At 40.3% G+C, this 21,615-nt stretch overlaps 1 protein-coding gene across 4 annotated transcripts in view; it reads left to right on the forward strand.

Annotated features, from left to right (window-relative positions):
• CBFA2T2 (CBFA2/RUNX1 partner transcriptional co-repressor 2) overlaps positions 1–16,674 on the forward strand; it is a 34,423-nt gene extending 17,749 nt beyond the window's left edge. For 2 of the 4 annotated variants that reach the window (XM_075177547.1, XM_075177549.1), the window contains exons 2-11: positions 5,200–5,343; positions 7,672–7,913; positions 10,422–10,511; positions 10,613–10,794; positions 11,149–11,408; positions 11,509–11,612; positions 12,256–12,448; positions 13,057–13,170; positions 14,290–14,480; positions 14,808–16,674. In XM_075177547.1, the coding sequence (XP_075033648.1) occupies positions 5,200–5,343; positions 7,672–7,913; positions 10,422–10,511; positions 10,613–10,794; positions 11,149–11,408; positions 11,509–11,612; positions 12,256–12,448; positions 13,057–13,170; positions 14,290–14,480; positions 14,808–15,083 (1,796 nt within the window). In that variant the 3' untranslated portion in view covers positions 15,084–16,674. Of the gene's footprint in view, positions 1–1,171; positions 1,189–5,199; positions 5,344–7,671; positions 7,914–10,421; positions 10,512–10,612; positions 10,795–11,148; positions 11,409–11,508; positions 11,613–12,255; positions 12,449–13,056; positions 13,171–14,289; positions 14,481–14,807 lie in introns of those variants that run through there. The other 2 variants (XM_075177550.1, XM_075177548.1) reach the window with 2 other exon arrangements.
• Positions 16,675–21,615: the final 4,941 nt, after the last annotated feature.

Genomic DNA, 21,615 nt, shown 5'->3' on the forward strand with positions numbered 1-21,615 from the left:
ATTAAATAAGAGGGTCACAGAAATGTGACCCTCTTTATGGTAATGCTTGGACAGCACTGATACAAGATTTGAAATGTCAGAGGTTAATTATTTAGTACATTGTACAATAGATGATCCTTTCCCCAGTGGCTGCTTGGTGTAGTATTAAGTACATTATCCAGTTTGAAAGAAATGAAAATCCAACCAGTTGCATCTCTAGACCAACTGAGACTCTTATAAAAGCCCAATGTTGACTACATGGAGGAGGGAGGGCAACAAAGCACTTTGCTATTGTACATTGACAGATGTGCACACCGTGTCTCCCAGCAAATTCCCCCCCCCCCCTCCTTCTGTTACTGACACCAGGTGCAGCCTGTATTACCCATAATCCCAGTCACCAATGCTCATCTGTTTCTATTGTCTCTTAAGGGAATTAGCATTGCATTCTGGCCTCCCCTTTGGCTGCAGGTGACTGTCATATCATCAGCTGTTGTCCTTGACTCCTATGTATGACATTTGGGGGAAGGGAGAGTTCTTTTTTTTTTTTTTTTTTTTCTTTTCTGTCTTTCAATTAGTCCTTCTCATGCAAAACAGTGCAGGTTATGGGTGTCTCCATTCTCCACATTGGTAGTCTGTAAGAAGAGCTAATTTGTCCCTGTGGTCCTTTTTTTCAGTAACATAAAGGTCAGACAATACTTTCATAGTAAGACTTATTATTTCTTAAGCTTAAAAAAAATGACTTCATTTATCATCTCTTATTATGGCGTTGGAAATTCTAGTGTTAACATCTATTATGTATACTTTTATCTGAACTCTATTATTGGCTATTTTGTAACAAGTGTACATTTTTTATTTGTTGTGATAGCATAATCCTTTGGTCTTAGGTTTAATATCTTGATATTGTGTCGTTTTTAATCAGCAGGTGTCAACACCATTGCAGTATAGACCATTATATCTGCACCCACCACTGTTTATATTTAAGACTTCCAGGGTACAGCTTTAAAGGATAACGCCACTCAAAAAATATTTCCCCTAATTATAATGACTAAGCTGGGGTACTACTACTGGAATAACTCTCGATAATTAAAATAAGACTTGCATGTTGAAAACTTAGAAACACACTGTTGTTGCCCTTTGACAGGTTGTGAATAACTGACCTTCCTTAAGAACATCTGTAACCATGGAAACAAACTACAGTGCACGTGGAAGGTGAATTATTCACAACCTGTGTATCAATTGATAGCATTTGTCTGTTTCTAAGCTTTCAACTATTTCAGGCAGATGTTCTATTTTAAAGCTTCAGATGTTATTCCAGTAGATTGTAGTACTCAGCTTAATGACTGGGCAGTTGTGTAAAATGATTTTTGTGTGCAGTTACCTTTTTAAAATAATTCAAACCAAACTTTATATTTGTACACACACCCGTTCCACTAAAATGTTTACAGCTTGTGTCACCCCTCCTGGCTGTAGTAAGGAGCACTGAGAGCAGCGGACATGGAGAGCTCACTAACTTGCATTCTAAAGACAATCGCTCTCCAGCGCTCCTTTTCAGTACTATGGCGGTGACTGACCGTGAACTGGAGATAGTGATCCCTAGGTAAAACTGGTGAACAGGTGGAGGGGTATAGACTGGGCTGGTCTGAATTTATAAAGTTGTCTTTTTTTTTTGTATACTGCCTTCAGGTTTTAGTAAGGGTTCCAATGCTACCTTGACCGTGTGTTGGGTCCTCTTTCCAGTTTAGGGGGTGGTTAGTTGTCCTATATTGTGTTCTTGTGGTTTGGGACTTTAGTCAGTGCTATAGAACTGGTTGGGTCAAATATGATTATTGCTGACTGGAGGAAGGATGGTTTTCACAAGCAGTCTCTTTGTGTGGAGGATGTTCTGCTACTTTCGGTCCCGGTTGTTCCTCATGGGATGTGGGTCTGTGTTTAGTCTTGGTGTGTGAAGTTGCTTCTCTTGTTTATATGAAAAATAGTTGGGAGACTGGTTGGGGAGAGAGAAATGTAGCTTCTCTTTTTATCTTTTACAGGGTTGATCCTGGACCTGTTTTTTGTATACGTTATCATCCTAGATAACAAACTTTCCTGGAGTTGATCTTGTATTGTTTGTCTGTTCGTCTCTGGAGTCTGTTGTTGTCCTGGTTAGCGTATTTGTGGGCAGCAGAGATCTTCATGGGATTTGTTTTGCTGTTGGTGTTAAATATGTCCAGTTCACTTAAGAAGTGGGCGTTCTGATGCCGGTGCTCTCCTGTGATTGGGTTGTTATGGTGATCTGTCCAAGAGCAAAGAGAGTCTGCTTACACCTATTACCTGTAGTTCTTTGAGTGCTGTGCCAGAGTGTGGGTTTGGACACATGAGTAGTGCGTAATAATGCCGGAGCATAGAGACTCTGCTGGCAAGTCCGGTCTGGATATAGAGGCTTGTGGTGGTACAGGGTAGCTCTGTATGCAGATAGTGAAGGTAAATAACCCCTGCCGATTTGGTGTCCTTATTGTATCTTCCGTTTTATAAACTTCCAATACATATCGGCCTATTCTAAACAATTCTGAGTAATTTCCCTGAGACTATTTTGTGGGGAGAGTGGAATGTACAGTTCATTGTCCATTAACTCTGCTTAAACTTCCCTCCATCTATCGGTCACATCATACAGTCAGGGATGACCGAATAATGAGGCAACCTGAACGATAAAATAACAAAAATATAAACCTCTAAATAAGTTGTCTACATTGTTGGTAGATATAATAATGCTTAAAATTAAAATACTTGTCTTGTGAAGTAGCGCAACTCGTGTACAAATGTTTGTGGTAGACGGTATAAAGGGTGAAAAAGGCTCCGTTTCATTTGCCGCCTCCGGCAGTAGACCGGTCGGGCATACCGCTGACACATTATGAAATGTTGCAGTGCCGTCAGCAACGTTTGAGTGAAATCATCATCATCATCACCATTTATTTTTATAGCGCCGCTGATTCCGCAGCGCTGTACAGAGAACACACTCACATCAGTCCCTGCACCATTGGAGCTTACAGTCTAAATTCCCTAACAGACAGACAGACAGACAGAGAAGAGAGACTAGGGTCAATTTTGATAGCAGCCAATTAACCTACCAGTATGTTTTTGGAGTATGGGAGGAAACCGGAGCACCCGGAGGAAACCCACGCAAACACGGGGAGAACATACAAACTCCACACAGAGGAAATGGTCCTCATTTACTTCTTACACATAACATACAATATTATCTAGACTCTCTACCCCTTACAGACTGCATCATCAGTATACACTGACAGTACACTTTTAATATAAGCAAATGTAAAATTATTAGACCCACTAGAGAAGTTTTCATAACGGACCAAGGAGGTTACCATAGCGATACCATTGTCATTTACAAGTCATACAGACAGTTTTTCTTATATACTTAGATTCCATGAAAATGAGAGCTATAGAAATGGCTTACATAGGTGCTAGAAATATAGTGGTGTAGATCTGTATATGTGGTTATTTCTGTATCCATTACATCCATGGATAAGCCGCAGCTTTTTGCAGTGGGGGATTGCTTTTCATACACTACCAGTGGATAAAGCATTGTATTCCTCTCTGGCACTTTAAACGTTAATGTCATAGAGGAAAACCTCAGCTTGGCAGAAATGGGAAACAGATGGAAAGTGGTTTTACCACAGCGCTCAGGGAAAAACACCGTGAGGATTCTGGGAAACTCAGAGCCAGAGAATTTTATTTCAAACCTTTTTGATGGAGTGTTATTCGTGTGCATGTACTTCTATATGTATGTATGTGTGTAGCTATTTTCATATGTATAGTCCTAAGTGCACAGTGTGATTTAATAAACGCCTTGGATGTATAACTGCCATCATTCCTGATTAGACGGAAAATCAGGATAAATTAGGTCACGTCCCCAATCTGCCCATACAGCCCACGTTGCAGGCATAGCCTCGGCCCGTTTGCAATGCCCCCGCATCCCATTTAGATACAAAAAAAACACCCATAAAATAATGAAACTACTGTTTGTTATATGAATACATGATTTCATACACTTATTTTATTTATTTATTTTTTTTATTGAGGGTTTTAACAATCTGTGTTGGATAGAGACATACGTTGTGTAAACATAGGATGGTAACTTTCAGATTCAAGGATACTTATTTGATGGAACACTAGTGATATTTTCCTTTAGTCAGAGGAGGATGTTTGTAAAGGGACCACTCAAGGTGGCGGAGTACATGTAGCTTTTTACAGAGATACTATACTATACTTTTTTTAGAAATCTTATACTGTATGATCTAATACTCTGACTACATGTTTGTGTCGTGAACATACTGTACCCAGGTTAGTCCATACTTGCCAACTTTTATGTAGCTGGCATCTGGAAGATCCTGGGCAGGGGGGTGTGGTGGGATGGGCTGGAGCGGGGAGAATTTGTCATTTTGGCTCCACCACCGTGATGGAATCGTCATTTTGTCGCAGGGGCTGGGCCAAAATGACTCTATTCCCGGCGTATTTTTTTGCCACCCGATGGGAAGGATGGAGGAGACTTGCCTGCTCTCCCGGGAGTCCGGGAGACCTACACCGAATTCAGGAGTCTCGCGGACGTTCTGGGAGAGTGGGCAAATATGGGTTAGTCTAGCTGCGGCTGCTTCAAACTAACCTACATGCAGACGCTTGAGGAATAAAATAAAATAAAATAGGTGTTCACGCATGTAGTAAACTGTGTCCAAATGCAAATTGGACAATAAACCAATACATAGTTAAAATTACTGATGAGTCAAGTTGGCGTATATACCCTGCACAGTAGATGTACAATTGTGCGCATCCACCTTGGATTAGTAGGGCCATCCTTAGTATGATCCCTGTAATGTGGAGTGCTGCATATTATGTTGACCCTTTATAAATAAAGTATAATAATAATTGATTGAGTCACCAGGAATGGATGTGGTGGAACCATGGTACACGTTCCTCTGGGATATTTACACCTGGTACACATAAGTCATGTATTCCACCCCCCAAACGAGTCTCTGACGAACCACAACTTTACCAGATAAATTGTTCTGAACCTTTGTAAGCCAATATTGTATGATGATATTCTGTATGACTGGTGTAATTTATAACTGTAAATTGTAAAGTCTGATATTGACGTGATCATATACTGTATTTATTTTGTGTTTGAGAAATCTCTGTTTTCTAACTCTGCAATGTTCTTTTACTTTATAGTTGCCAGTGACAGGAGGGTGCCAGCAATGCCCGGGTCACCCATGGAAATGAAAATTCATTCTAGATCCTCCCCTCCTACCATGGCACCTTTGCCACCTGTGAACCCCAGTGGTCCACGGCCGGTATCTTTCCCACCCTCATCACGTATGTATAATGTCAACGAAATCCTGCCAAAATAGTGAAAGTTCAAATTGTTTGTTAATATTTTTTACTTTTACCTTGTTGTGTTTATGCAATATTTACTATTGTGGTTTATCTTTTAAAAACCTTTTCGTGCTAATCCTTAACTGTTATCGCCGCCTACATATATTGCTTTTTAATATAATGTGTGGGTGAAGACGGCTTGCGTGGCACGTGCACCACAGTACAGGACGCCTTGACGTCATTAAGCAGACAGCAGAGTTTCCTGGGACTCTGCCTAGAGCCTGTGCCATGTTTCCATTCACCCACTTGCATGGCAAGCTCCAGGGCCAGGGAAGCCGGAGGCAAATGTTAAGCATCTGAAGACGGTCACTGCAGTTGTAAATTTAAAAACCTCACTCAAACATTATGTGAAAGGATTCCTGCGTTATGTATTGTACCACGCTAACCACAAGGCAGAGTTACCTTTGGTATGCAAACTGTGTCCTGCTGGAAGCCTTTGAAGTTACTCATCTGACTTTCCTATTCAGTTGGGCCTATACCTTTAGTAACACACAAACCTTGGTAAACTGACTAAACGACCCGCAGTATATCTGTAGTACAATCACTTATATAGACACTCTAATGCAGGCCTGTCCAACCTGCGGAACTCCAGGCGTTGTGAAACTACAAGCCCCAGCATGCTTTGCCAGTAGACAACCTGTTGATGGCTGGAAGGGCATGCTGGGACTTGTAGTTTCACAAACATCTGGAGGGCCGCAGGTTGGACAGGCCTGCTCTAATGTCTATACCAAACACAATTACAATCACCAGACCACCAAACAAAGCAGACGTGAGGAAACCGGAGCACCCTGAGGAAACCCACGCAAACACAAAGAGAACATACAAACTCCTCACAGATAAGGCAATTGTCGGGAATTGAACTATATTATACCTGATTCACATTTCATCCGCACCTTTCTGGTCTGCCGTCCCAATAATCCTTCGTTATAACACATGAAGACGTGACTGCGGTTTCCCTGTCTGTTGTGGAAGTACCTGATGCTTCTATACTAGCTGTATACTGCATTGGTTTCAGTGTTGTGTACAGTAATTGAGAAGCCAGGAGCTAAACAATCTTGTTTCTGGCTCTGGTTGACAGCCACAGTAGATGGATGGAGGCATTCACGTAACCGCTGGGAGTTATTGATGTGAAACCTCCAATTTGCACATTTACACATAATACTACCCAGTAAGAACTTTGCATTCAGTGCTCGTGCAGGGCAGCAGTGTGGGGTAATGTACAGCACAGTGTGCAGCTTACAGCATCTCTATCACCAGCTGGTTAGAATCTATGGTGAATTGCCGCTGTGCCATATCATTAAGGAGATTGTACAGGAAACTCTGGATGTTCCTTTATGAATGTGAAAATCCCCATCCAAATCAGACTGGTAGTAATGACAAGGGAAAACTAATACTTTATCGGTAATAGGACGTTTAATTAGCAATGTCTGCCTAGTTGTTTAGGACGTAGCAGGTATCGCTTTAATGGTATGTGCTCACGGATGGTTGTTCATCTGTTCCTGGTGTGTTGCCATGTTTTGTATTCACTGGCATCCAAGGGAACCTCGAAAGCAGTGTGTAAAAGCCGGTAGGGTGTTTAGGACTTGTCTTTAGACAGATGTAGTAGTATTTGTAGTTCAATGTCAAATCGCTGTTCTAGCTTCCACTTGTCAAGGTGCATATAGAACAGTGTTGGCTAACCTGTGACACTCCAGGTGTTGTGAAACTACAAGTCCCAGCATGCTTTCCCAATATATAGCAGCTTATTACTGGAAGGGTATGCTGGGACTTGTAGTTTCACAACACCTGGAGTGTCACAGGTTAGCCAACACTGATATAGAACCTAGGTCTGGTACTTGACTGGACCAACACGAGCCATGGCATTTTACTATTTTGTTAGCTGGACATCCTCATTAATGTAAAATGAATAACCATTTCAAAATACATATGACCCCTTTTATCACAAAGAATGCATTTGTAACAGTCATTTACCTGTCTGATATATTTATGGTCCTTCTATTCCTTTATTTGATTAGATCACTGGCAACTCTTTGTTTGCAGCTTTCTTATTTTTATTTCTCTCTCTGGTAGTTTTGCAAATTCATTGCTATGTGTGTCTACGTGGCATGTACTGTGTTAGACACACAATATTCTCTTCCAAGCCAGAGCTCTTACTTTTAATTTGGTTCTCAATGTCGCACATGCTCCGCCCAATAAAACTTGTTATCCTGATTAATGAATACTTCTTTTGTTGAACACTGAATTAATGCCACTTTCATTTTTCCTTAGTTTTAAATGGCATGAACCATTCTCCTCCCTCACTAAACGGAGCTCCTTCACCACCCCAGCGTTCCAGCAATGGTCCTTCATCTTCCTCATCCTCATCTCTGGCCAATCAGCAGCTTCCAGCCACTTGCGGAGTCAGGCAGCTCAGCAAGCTGAAGAGGTTTCTCACTACATTGCAGCAATTTGGCAATGATATCTCCCCAGAGATTGGGGAGAAGGTCCGTACACTGGTCCTTGCTCTGGTGGTAAGTTGAAGACCTCAAGATAGTGGTGGTGGGGGGCATTGAGTAGAGGTGAAAGGGAAGGACTGCAGACATCTAATAGGAATTAAAGCTAAATTCAGTCATTTTTCAAGAACTGATAAATAAAATGACCTTTTTATTGTTCCAGTGCGTTCTGGGTGCATCAATGTTTTGTTTATGAGCACTGGTTTGAACCATTTTAATTGTAGTTGTGACCTTCTGTGACCACACCCAAGGGCTTAAAGGGCTGTTCTGGGACTGTATTTACAAGCTATCCCTTTAGCTTTTGCTTATTGACCAGCAAACCAATGTGGACCCCTAACGAGGGACTATGGAGTAGATATGTATAGGAACAACTACTTAGACAGCCACAAATGTTTATTTAGACAGCAACCTGTATACACACACGCAAAGAAATGGCTTTACTGGGGACCTCGGCCCACTAATTGACTTGTCCCCCCCCATGTCACATATGTAACCACTCCACATAAGGCTACTATTGACTCGCTAGTGGTCGAGCGCAGATGCCTCCTGCTTTTGGCCAGCACATATGTGCAAGTGAGAACTTGACAAGACACTATTTGTGTTCCCGCATGACCATTAACTAGAAAGTCCCTCAAATCACTTGTTGATCCAATGGGTTCTCTAATCCCCAGCCAGCAGCAAATAGCATTTACTTCCTCCACCCAAGTTTAGGGTTCTTATACCTCTTGGGATTCACACGCTATGGCTCTGAGTAAGGGGCTCTGTTTCTCTATAACCTATACTATTAACTGACCTGTTTCCGGAGGGGTGGCTCTTTTATGGTATATAGAAACTCTTCATTTCCCCCAGTTCCTCAGGATTCCGTGTGGTCTTTGCTCCACTGAGCCTTAGGGCTAGATTTACTAAACTGCGGGTTTGAAAAAGTGGAGATGTTGCTTATAGCAACCAATCAGATTCTAGCTGTCATTCTACAAAATGATAACTAGAACCTGATTGGTTGTTATAGGCAACATCTCCACTTTTTCAAACCCGCAGTTTAGTCAATATACCCCTTAATGTTCGTCTAAGGTCACAATATTTCATGTTTATTTGCAAAGCCCCCTACCTTTCACCATACCTTCATTCCAACAGGGACCTTGTATAAACTAGGTTGGCTAAGTAAGTTAGTTTTCAATAGTTTTTTTTTTCTGTTATGACATCTATATCTATAAACAATGACAGTATTTGCAATTTGTAAATACAATTTATATAAAGGGTGCATAGAGATATCACTGTTACTCCTGTATTCGTTAGGAACACTGCATATAATAAAATACTACCTGCTCTAGATGGTTTTAGTTGCCTCAGATTTCCTTACCCTAACTATGAAAAGACCTATAGCTTAAGTAAAGATTTATACGGTAATAGTTATATTATTCCATGTATATTTTACATTGTACTGCATATTTTTGAAGATGCTACACAAATATATCCACGGAGTTGTTCTGCACGCTTGCTTGTCTCAGATTGAAGATAACGTCATAATAAACCTGTCCCCTACAGACCATAGTTTATTAGTTATCAATTGACTAGGAGCTAGTAACATTATTGAGACATTGCCTAGTGAATTGATAGGCTACATTAGCAATTTTGGTACTAGAGATGCTCAGGCTCGGTTTTCTAAAAACTGAGCCCACCCGAAATGAGAGAATCCGAGAAGGCTCGCGAGCCGACTCATTACTTTTGGGCGTCCTTTGATCCGAATCGAGACAAAATGTCATTGTTGCGTTGTCGGATCTTGTGGGTTTTGGATTCCATAAGTACCTCCCTCCACAGAAGATCCAGCGCCATTGCTCACACAGAAACAGGGGTAGCAGTGTTCTTGTCACTCTCCAGTCTCCAGTGACATTGCTCAGTGCCAGTGCTCATACAGAAAGAGGAGGGGTAGCAGTGTTCTTGTCACTTGACAAAAATTGACTGGAAATAATTGGAAATTAATGTTATTGAGATTAATAATGTAGGGATAAAAAAAGAGGCAAATTATGTAATTCTAGCAAAAATAAAATCAGGATTTTAGAAAAAAAAATTGTGATCCAAAACACGCAAGGGCGGTTTTGCCAAAAGCAACACACAAAGTTAATCCAGATCCAAAACCAAAACACGGGGGTCAGTGAACATCTCTAATTGGTACAGCCAACAAAATACCGTCCCCCACTGTGTGTGGATGACAAGATCACTTTTAGAGTGAATTCAATTAGATAATTTGTGAACGTATGCTTTTTTTTTTTGAGTATCCGTTCTAAACAGTATTTTGTACAATGCTTCTGTCAGAGAGAAAATTTTGCAAAATCAATAAAACCAGATGAAGGGTAAGGGGCGGTATTAATATATAGACTTAAGAGAACTGAAATGGGGGAAAAATGGATAAACGACAAAACCACAGTATTAACAGATAATGGGAAGCCAATAACATACATTAAGAGCCCAAAGTTAGACCTGAGCTGAATTGTGTGTTTTTCTTCTTCTTTTTTCCCTCTTGTGCTACAGAACTCTACTATAACCATAGAGGAATTTCACTGCAAGCTCCAGGAAGCCACCAACTTCCCTCTTCGACCTTTTGTCATCCCATTCCTCAAGGTGAAAATTTCAGCTGTGTATTAAGCCTATTGTTGAATTAGGAGCTGATGACATTGCAGTTTATGGGTTAAATTAATCTGGATTCTGGTTTTTGTTTCTAGGCCAACTTGCCACTTCTGCAGAGGGAGTTGTTGCACTGCGCCCGCGCTGCCAAGCAAACTCCCTCACAGTACCTGGCGCAGCATGAACACCTCCTCCTCAACACCAGCACTTCATCCCCATCTGACTCCTCCGAGTTGCTTATAGAGGTCAATGGGAATGGAAAGCGGCACAGCCCAGACAGGTAAAGAGTAAAGACTATACACACAAGTGGTCTGCACTAGTCATCTGTGAATTATATTGTTATATTTGGACAGTAGTGAGGTAATCCGCTAAATTAAGTGTTGAAGTACCCAATTAAATACGCAGTTGAATAGTGTTGAAACTTTTTTATGAAATAAAGTGTCCTCTATTGGAAATAAGAGTATAATATACTCCAGTTTTACTGTAGAACACCATGTACACAGAACTCCACAGCGATTTCTAAAGTCCTAATAATCCACTGTATGGGCATACATTAGTTCTTACATCTAGTACAGAAATGTACTGCTAGTGTATATTTGTTACTGCAGCTCAAATTGAGTACTTCTGTTTGCAGGAGAGAAGAGAGTGGCTTTGAAAGAGAACCTATGCCCACCGAGCCACCTGTCAAGCGGGTCTGCACCATTAGTCCAGCCCCCCGTCACAGCCCAGCACTGTCCATGCCCCTCCTGAACCCTGCCAACCAGTTTCACCCTACCCCTCCTCCTCTGCAACATTATTCATTGGATGATATTCCAGGATCACAGATGTACAGGGATCCGCTGGGCAAGGTCGGGGAATGCAGGGATGGGAGAGAGCGCCACCAGACTTTGGGAGGTAAGTAGCATCTCTTCAAAATGTGTTATGTGAATGGTGGGGCAGTATGATCCTGACTACTGCAATCTGGGATGTCCTAATCCCATTTGTCTGACCACAGGTATAAATGGCAATGGCAACTTAAACAATGGCTACCAAGAAGAACTTGTGGACCATAGGCTGACCGACAGAGAATGGGCAGAAGAATGGAAGCATCTGGATCATGTAAGACCACTTCGTATGAAAGTTGCCTGTGGATAGCAGCTATGATCAGAATGTCTGCTATTTCAGCAAGGTCTTAAAGGAAAATAACACCTGGCGGGGGCAAGTTTTGCCTTTAAACACATTGTAGTAGCCGAATATCAGCGATTTGCTAAAATCGCAGATTAATACATCTACTCCCTGGAGTATAAGATGCTTCAACATGATTGTAGTGATAAATGTTGTTTTCATAGCCTGATGAAGCTAAATGGATTTTCATTGGTTAAAATTTGGTAACCTTTTAATTATAAGTACAAGCATTGATTACTGTCTACTACATGACCTGTGATCATTAAAATTAGCATTGCTTTGCTTGGTGTATTATTGCTATAGGTTTGGGGCAGGCATTAACTAAACTTTGCTTGTGGTAATTGAGATTTGTCTTGATATTGGCGTTCGCCATCTGAAAAATGGATGACCTATTAATATATGGAGCCTAATATTGATGTGCATATATAAAGAATTTACCTTTTAAATTACTGTTTTTCCCATTATTTTATTTGTATGCAATGAAGATGGGCTGCTTTTGTTAAGTAGTAAAATATTGACTATTGGCGCCCTCTACTGTTCATAATGCACATTACCTAGAGTTGCTTGTTTCTCGCAGGCCTTGAACTGTATCATGGAGATGGTGGAAAAGACAAAGAGGTCGATGGCAGTGCTGCGCAGGTGTCAAGAAGTGGACAGGGATGAGCTGAATTACTGGAAAAGACGTTACAGCGAGTCCTCGGAGATCAGGAAAGGCAGTGAGCATTTGAGCAGACAGCACAGTCCAACGAGTACTGACTCTGGCACCAATGGTAAGAAAATGCATCCTAATTATGTAGTTGCAGATGATTAGTATTTATGTATTTAGTGTATTTTAGTCGGGCTATTTATATGAGAATTGTACCTGTCCGCTACACACAATGGAGATAGATGATCACTTTGTTGACTGATCTGATATTCATCAGAATGCAGCCTATCAATTTACTATGAACTGTTGACAAACTTACCTTTTGCCACCATAATTGATGACTGCATTTTCCTTAATATTCATTCAATGTGCATTTAATGGATACATTTTAAGGACACGTTTTTTCCTTGTCTGATAGGAAAAAAATTTATATTTTTAAAAAGCAAAAACAACCTCTCAATATAAAGATGTGGTAAAGTGAATGATTCCTCAGACCTAAGTAGGACTGGGAGTACTTGTGTTTTTTTAAAAAAAAAAAAAATCCTCCCTCAGTTTTTCAATACATTAATGCTATAACTTTATTGAAACTAAAATATCTACGTTTTGTGTAAACTAGAATACATTAAAAGTCCCAATTTAAATATTCAATAACAATACTTCCTTTTTTTTGGGTTGACTCTTAAAGTTTTGCATCTTGAAGTTCATAACTATGTACTTTACTTCATCTTGCAGATTCTCAGAGGGATTTTGGGAGCCGAACAGGAGGAGGCTATGTTACTGATGAGATCTGGAGGAAAGCAGGTACTGGATGCCACCTACTACCATCTGGGGACAGAACACCTCGAGGTGTGACATGGCTGAGCGCTGTACAGGCAGGGTCATAGAGGTCTATTGATAACTTAGTGGTAATAGCTAAGAGACTGGGGATACTATATGTAAAGCGTGTGTGAAGGTGTGCTCCATAGACATCCATGTTTTCAATTGTAGCCACACATAATGGAGAAACAGCATCTGTGAGATTAAGTAGATGTTAGATTCTCAATTTGCAGTACATGTACCCCCAAGGGATAGCTCTGGTAGATTAAAGGGGTACTCCAACCTGTTAGTCAGAACTCAAAATAACATTAAGGAGAGCAAAGCAAAAAAATAAAAGTAGCAACTTTTCACCTTGACAAAACCATGTTGCATTTGGAGGGGGAGGTAAATTTTAAAATGTGGGGACATATTTATAGTTGGCGTAGGGCATGTCCTAGATCAGTGTTGGCTAACCTGTGACACTCCAGGTGTTGTGAAACTACAAGTCCCAGCATACCCTTCCAGCAATAAGCTGCTATATATTGGCAAAGCATGCTGGGACTTGTAGTTTTACGACACCTGGAGTGTCACAGGTTAGCCAACATTGTCCTAGACCAACTTTTAAATTTCAATGTCAAAATAAAGCAATTAAGTATTTGTGTGCTACCTGAAAAAGCAGCCAGTATTTTCCTTACATGCAAAAATAATAAACTAATTTACACCCCTTGCATTGTAATATGGTTTGTCTAGGAGCAAACTTACTCCTTTTTTTTTGCCTTGCTCTCCTTAATGACTCAGGCTCTAAATGTGTTGATGAAGAATAAGACCATAATTCAAAACGGGACAGTCAGGAAATATATTTTTAAAACATTTAAATGCATAAAGTATGGCTTGGAAAGAACACCATTGGACTAGGGGGTACTTTTGAATAAATATGTTCATTTAAAGAAACATACTTGGTAAGCATTAACCGTCAAATGGGGGATACATATTAAAAAAAAAAAAAAGAAACAAGTTTGAGAACCCATAGGAGTGATAGTGTGATGTGAAGGCTAGAAACCGTTTGGGAATTACCCTGTAAATACTGAGAATTGGCACATGTTTATTTGTTCTAGGATCATTGTTCTGTTATATCTGTACATACTGTAACTTCCTTCTTGTCTTTCGCAGAAGAGGCTGTTAACGAGGTGAAGCGACAGGCCATGTCTGAGGTACAAAAGGCTGTGTCTGAGGCTGAGCAGAAAGCATTTGAGATGATTGCATCTGAGAGAGCCAGGATGGAACAAACTATTGCAGATGCCAAGCGGAGAGCAACTGAGGATGCATTCCTTGTAGTAAATGAGCAGGAGGAATCAACTGAGGTATGGAATGGACTTCTAAAATGTATATCTGTATTTACATGACTAGATGGCTACCTGCTTCCAGATGCACTGATCTCCACCAATGGAGAACCTGCTCTTGGACTGTGCAGTTAAACATTCCGTCTATCATAGAACACTGTTATAATGCACATCCTGCAATCCATCTATCCTAACCCCCTACTTCTTGTTAAATATACATTTAGAAGAGCACGAAAATACAATAGACACATGTCCTAAGTTCTGCACTCTTGTTACTGTGCATGATGTTTAAAGTATATAGTATCATGAGCTTTAATGTAAATTCTGAATATATATTTTTCTTTGCAGAGCTGTTGGAACTGCGGTCGTAAAGCCAGTGAGACATGCAGCGGGTGTAACATTGCCCGATACTGCGGATCATTTTGCCAGCACAAAGATTGGGAAAAGCATCATCGTATCTGTGGCCAAACCGTACATGGTCCTGCTAAGGCACTAAATCCTGTTCGCTCTCTTCTACCCAAAACCTCTGACCCCATGTTGCTTAGTCCTCCTGTTGAAAGGTCATCCAGTGCCACTTCCCGTTCCTCTACTCCTGCATCGGTCACTGCTGTCGAAAGCCTGTGAATGCGGACCTTTGTCTACTACGTCCTTTTGTCTTTTATGTTGGACAGCCGTTTAAGGATTTATGATTACAAGAAGAATAACCTATTGAGACCCCTCACTGAATCCCTAAGAGAGATTGAGTTTATATATCCTTTTGAAAATAAAGGAGACTTGGTGGACCAAAATATTCTGTTTCGGCCAGTTAGCCTACCATACGCAGCACTCTGGCATGTGACGTGTACTAAGAACTTCTGAAGCACTACCTTCACAACCAGACAAACTCCATTTTGTTCTCTCTCTCCAGTGGTATTAATTGACTACAAAACAGGATAACTATTACTGCAAACCATTTACCGGACGGTACAGACCTGTGAGCCATCCCAACTTTGTCTTGGAGAAGAGCTTTGAATATCAAAAGAACAAATATTTGCGATGATTAGGACTCTAAACTGAGAGGCACCTCTAAACCAAATTGGCTGTATAAGTTGTCATGAATTTGTCCTGCATGTTTTTTGTTTTTTTTTCTCTTTTATATAAATGTCTTCCCCTTTGTTGTATATAGGTCTTCACCTTTTTGTAGTTGTCTTTTTCACTATGTATTTTTAAATGTAAAAGGCTGCTATGATCCATTAGTTAGTAATAGTTAAACATAAATAGTTTATCTGAAAAAAAGGAAAGAAACCTCAGGAGAAAATGTTACAATGAATGGTTCCAAGGTGAAGCTGGTGAGAACAGGTATCTTGTGGATAACGGGACTCTGGTTACCAGACAACCACATGTATAAAAAATGATTTGAAATAGATGGAGTTGCCCATAGCCACGAATCAAATGTGTTTTATTTTCCAAACTGAAGTCGAAAATAAGTCACAATCTTTTTACCAAGGCCGACATCTAATTTTTCTTTTGAACCAGTTTTCATTAATGTCCACTATTTTGTTTAGAAGTACAGCTTCTCCCCCCTCTTATACGATTGTTAGATCACAATAGCAGCTTCGTTTGTGTACGAAACATGTCTCATCTTTACCTTTTTTTGTTTATTTTTTGTTTTTTTGTTTTAAAAACAAAAAATGTAAAAGTTCTATAAATTGTATTTTAAGAACCATTTCTGTTTTTTTTACATCTTCAAAATAATTATGTAGAAGCATATAGATTTTATTCTAACTTGGACGTTTTTAAAACATTTTATAATGTGTCATAACAGACAAAAAAAAATCCAAACCAGTCGGCTTTTGTGCCGCCTGTCTGTGGTTTGTTCTCACTTGCTCCACCCTTGGCTTGGAATGGAGCGTCCAGTAGCCGCTACAAGTAGTGCATCATCCTTGTTCTCTGCCAGTAACTTGTAATAGAAAAGCTCCCCTCTCGCATCCAAAGACAACATCACCAAATACAAACCTCATTCTGTCTGTCTCTGTGTAGTTACTATTTTTTTGTAAAAAGAAGTCGACCTTTTCTTAAGTTGGATTTTCATCTTCACAGCCGCATCCTGATGAAATCTTAAATTTTATATATTATCAGATATTTCACGAATAAGCTACGTAAAATATGTGTAACCTGTATGGATAAGCTAGGAATTTACTACCAAGTCTATTCAATAAAATCTGCTTTAACAACATATCTGTATCTGTCATCCAAGGTGTTTTGTCTTTCTCCACACTGCATCTTACGTTAAATGGTTTGTCAGTGATCCTCAAAGCGACTACAGAAGAAGATACTCTGTGATCATGTCTGCGTATATGACCGCTTTACTTGGTAGTGGTAACAATTTACTTTTTGTCCTTCTGGAAATTAAATATTTATGGCACAGATAGGAGGGGCTGTAAAAGTGTTCACTCACTTTGCCATTTTTCCCATTTTAGGGGCATATTCAATTCCGATCGCGGGATCACGCCAAAACGGCCGCGAACCTAATCCGCGGTACCGCAATAACGTGGATTTTCGTTCGCAGCCCACGAAAATCCGCGTTATTGCGGTACCATATTACCGGCAGTACTGCGCTTGATGTCTTACATCATGGAATCAAAATTGATGTTTGACTTTTTCTCATTTAATTACAAAAAGAAAAATGCAATTGATTACATACATATTTACTACACCCAATTGTTTTAATACTTGGTAGAAAAACCTTTAGCTGCAATGACAGCATTGTCTATTTGAGTAAGTCTCTACCAGCTTGGTCTGGATATTGCAATCTTTGCCCGTTCTTCTTTGCAATAAAGTATTATCTGATTGGATGGGGACATGGGGACATTGGTGAACACCAATCATTATGCAGCACTGTACAGTGAACATGTAATCATTCAAATCGGACACAAACACACATCATTTTGTCAGCAGTGTATTAACATAACCGTGTGTTTTTAGATAATGGGGGGAAATGGGAGCACCTGTAAAAACCCATGCAAACACAGGGAGAACATAGAAACATAGATAGGGCCCTGATCGGAGTTGAACCCATGGCCCACAGCACTGTGAGGGAGTAAATTTCAAATTATTCCACAGATTCTCAATGGGATTGAGGTTTGAGTTTTGACTTCCAGGGCATTATTATTTTTTATACTTTAATCATTCCAATGTGATTTCTGTTGTATGCTTTGGGTCATTCTCCTGCTGAAATTAAATGGAAAAAAAAAAAGCATTGTCCAAAATCCAGGGTGGTATTTCTTTTGGTGGCCTCCTCAACACATGGCTTTCATGCATAGATGCTAAATTTTGAAAGACTTCCTGTTCTAGACAAATTCACAGTTGTGATATGAAGTCTCTAAATTTTGTTATATTTACAGTGTTCTGGAGCATATTAAAGAACTCCCAGAACTCTTCACTACTGGAAAGAAGCATTCAGGCCGGTAGAGCTCTTTAGGTTGGTACCACACGTGCATTTGTTGAAGATGGTGAAGGACGATTCATCTGTCTGATTCACTTTCTTCCACTTCTCTAGTCCATTGCTGTGCTTTTTGCACCACTGAGCTTGCAAATGTGCATTGTCGGATGCCTTGAGTGGTTTATGCACTGTAACCCAACAATGATAAGCACTTGTCAGACTGTTTTTGATGAAACTTGCTGCCCACTCCACAGGTTTAAATCTATAGTCAATTTAACAGCAGTTGCTCTCCTGTTTGCATTTCAACTGAATTGCACAAATATCATTATCCTGGAGTATGTGTTTCCGCCCTCTGTTGCATGTTGCTGATGAAGTTTTACCCTAGGAATTCCATACTCTCAGCACCTTAGGCACTGTTGTCCATGAAACATTAGCAAGATGAGCTGTCTTTGTCACTGAAGCTCCTCCAAAACACTTCACAACAATAGCCCCTCTTTCAAGGTCACTTCACTTGTATCATGCTAGCTGTAATTATAGCCAACCAGGGCAGTCCAGCCCAGCAATTTTATAAATGACCCTCACCATGCTAAGATGTTATTTGCTTAATGCGTATAAGAGTGAAAATCCTTACATTCAAAATACTTGGTGTCCATATTCGTCATCATCATCATCATCATCATCAACATTTATTTAAATAGTGCCAGCAAATTCCGGAGTGCTTTCCAATTGGGGACAAACCGTAATAAACAGACAAAGGGGGTAAGAGGGACCTGATCGCAAGCTTACAATCTATAGGTCAATGGGAGTCAGATACATGAGGTTAAATCTACATACTGCACATTGGTGCAGCCAGATTGCAGTATGCTATGTGATCCAGTCACAAAGCAATGTTGGTCTGGGGTCAGAGGGTTGTTGTCTTGTATGAGGGTGGGTAATAGAGTAGCCTAGTGAGGTTAAGAGGGTGGTTGAGGAATATTATAAGCTTACCTGAGCAGGCGGGTTTTCAGACAACACTTGAAAGTTTGTAGACCAGAGGAAAGTCTTATTGTGCGAGGGAGGGAATTCCACAGAGTGGGTGCAGCTCAAAAAAGTCTGTAACCGAGAATGGGAGGATGTGATGAGAGTGGATGAGAGACTCAGATCTTGTGCAGAACAGAGTTGTCAAGTTGGGCAGATATTTTGAGACACGTGACGAAATGTATGTTGGTGCAATTTTGTTGATGACCTTGTATGTTAGTAGAATAATTTTATATTGGATTTGGTAAAAAAAAAGCAGGCAGCCAATGTAGAGTCTGGCAGAGTGGCTCAATAGAGTAAGAACGATTTTCAAGGAAAATAAGTCTGGCTGCTGCATGCAAACTAGATTGTAGGGGTTTGAGTCTTTTTAGGCCCTAAAGGGCAGGAGGTAGAGTAGGAAGATAAGAGAGTAGATACTGCATCTTCATTTGTGAGATTAAATGAGAGGATGTCAGAGGGTGCTGGGAAGGAATTGAGCTGATTGCTTGTCAATAAAAATGATATAATTTCTAGCCAGATCTTATCAATCTTGTCCTTGAAGTAGGAAGCAAGATCCTGGGCACTGATAGTAGTCTGAGGGTTTGGAGTGGGATGGTTGAGATGAGATTTAAATGTGTTAAACAGGCGTTTGGAGTTTGAAGCCTGAGCATAGATGAGAGATTGGTAATATATTTGTTTTTCAGTGTTCAGAGCAGTTCAACAGGAGTGGTAGATAGAAGTATGTGTGAGGAAATCATCAGAGGTTCGAGATTTACGCCAGAGACGTTCTGCTTTACGGGAAAGTTTTTGAAGGTTTCATGTTACTTAAGTGTGCCACGGTTGACATCAAAGACGACGTGAAGTGTGAATATTCGCTGAAGGCCCTTGATCAAGGGCTGTTGCTAGGGTTTGGTGAAAGTGAGGTACTGCCCTATCGGCAGAGGAAAATGTAGAGATTGGGGAGAGAAGATGTTGGAGAGAGGTGGAAAACTGTTGAAGATTAATAGAAAGATTTCTGTGGGTATGAAAAGGCTTGGTAGAGTTTGACAGCAGAGAAGTTAAAGTACTGGGACTGAGTGTATAGCTGATAAGATGATGATCCGAGAGGGGTAAAGGAGTGTTAAGGAAATCAGAAACTGAGCATAGTCTACAGAAAACAACATCAAGGCAATGGCCATCCCAGTGAGAAGAGGATTCAACCTACAGGGAGAGGTCAAGTGAGGAGGTTAAAGAGAGTAGTTTGGAAGCAGCATTGGAAGGTAGATTAGCAATAGGGATGTTGAAATCACCCATGATGATGGTTGGGATGTCAGAAGATGAGAAGTGAGGGAGCCATGCAGAGAAATCCTCAAGAAATTGTGGTGCACTTCAGGGGGTGATCGATCACAGTAACTCGAATAGAGAATGGATTAAAAATCCGGATAGCATGTACTTCAAAAGATGTGAATGTAAGTGATGGGACATTTAGTAGAACTATGAATGTTTACTGCGGGGAGAGAAGCAGTCCAACCCCCCCTCCTTGTCTGCCTCCAGGTTTCGAGATGTGGGAGAAATGGAGGCCATCATGTAAAAGGGCTGCAGGTGAGGCAGTATTTAACCCTTGTGTTTACTTCTATTATTTTTTTATTTTTTTTTGCAGCTGTATGTATATTATGAATATATGTATATATGAAATTAAAAATGGACTTTTCCTGCAAATTATACAGTTATATTTTTGTAAGCAGATAGTGAAATGTAGGGCTTCAGCTGCTTAAAATTGAAACTGCTAGTTATAGACAAACATGCTTCTTAATAGATGCAACACAAGTTTTGAACATCCATGAATCTATGAAATGGAGATCTGACTTGTTATTAGCCACTTGTGATGTGAAGTCCCTATATACATGTATCCCACATGAAGAAGGCTGTGACCTGGTCGAACATTCCTGTCATCAGTAGGCAACCTGGAACCAGCACAAACAGAGTTTATTTTTAGAGGTATTTACTTCATATTAACACATAATTATTTATGGTTTGGATGGTCCCATTATAGACAGGTAAATGGTACAGCTATAGGGCAACTTTTGTCAAAAGGTTTGCCAATTTATATATGTCTAAGTGGGATTGTACGCTCCTTTGAGCAGGGTCATCTCTCCTCCTGTCTTCACCACTTTTAACTCTGCTCTCCAGCTACCTAGCCCTCCTCCTCGAGGACCCTCTTCCCCCCCATCCCCTCTCGCTGCCTCCTCTCCACTCTGGGGGTTTCCCTGTCATCCATGCCCTCCCTCTTGGGCTCCATCATATGCGGACCTTCCCCTCTCCCCTCCCCCCACCCTAGCTGTGCTTTGAGCTCACTGAGTTACTGTGATTATTGTTTACTGTACTGTGCTGTCTCACCTCGTATTGTAATTTTGTTTGTCCCTGTACGGCGCTACAGACACCTAGTGGCACCCTAAAAATAAAAATTAATAATAATAAAAAGAAGATAAAATTTGTAACAATTATCCATATAAGGAACATCTCGTACAGTGGTATAGATATATCGATGATATTTTAGTTATCTGGCAAGTTGATCGATCTTGTCTAGAAGATTTTAGAACATATTAATAAGAATGACTTGAATTTGAGGCATAAGTGAGTGTAGAGAGAGTTTACGTTTTAGACTTGGAGATTTTTGTTAATGATAGTTCAATAAGTACAATAGCTTTTAGCAAACTGATAGACTGTAATGAGTTTATTCCAGCATTGAGCAACCACTAT

The sequence above is a fragment of the Mixophyes fleayi genome, chromosome 6 (genome assembly GCF_038048845.1).
Source record: "Mixophyes fleayi isolate aMixFle1 chromosome 6, aMixFle1.hap1, whole genome shotgun sequence".
Lineage (NCBI taxonomy): Eukaryota > Metazoa > Chordata > Amphibia > Anura > Limnodynastidae > Mixophyes > Mixophyes fleayi.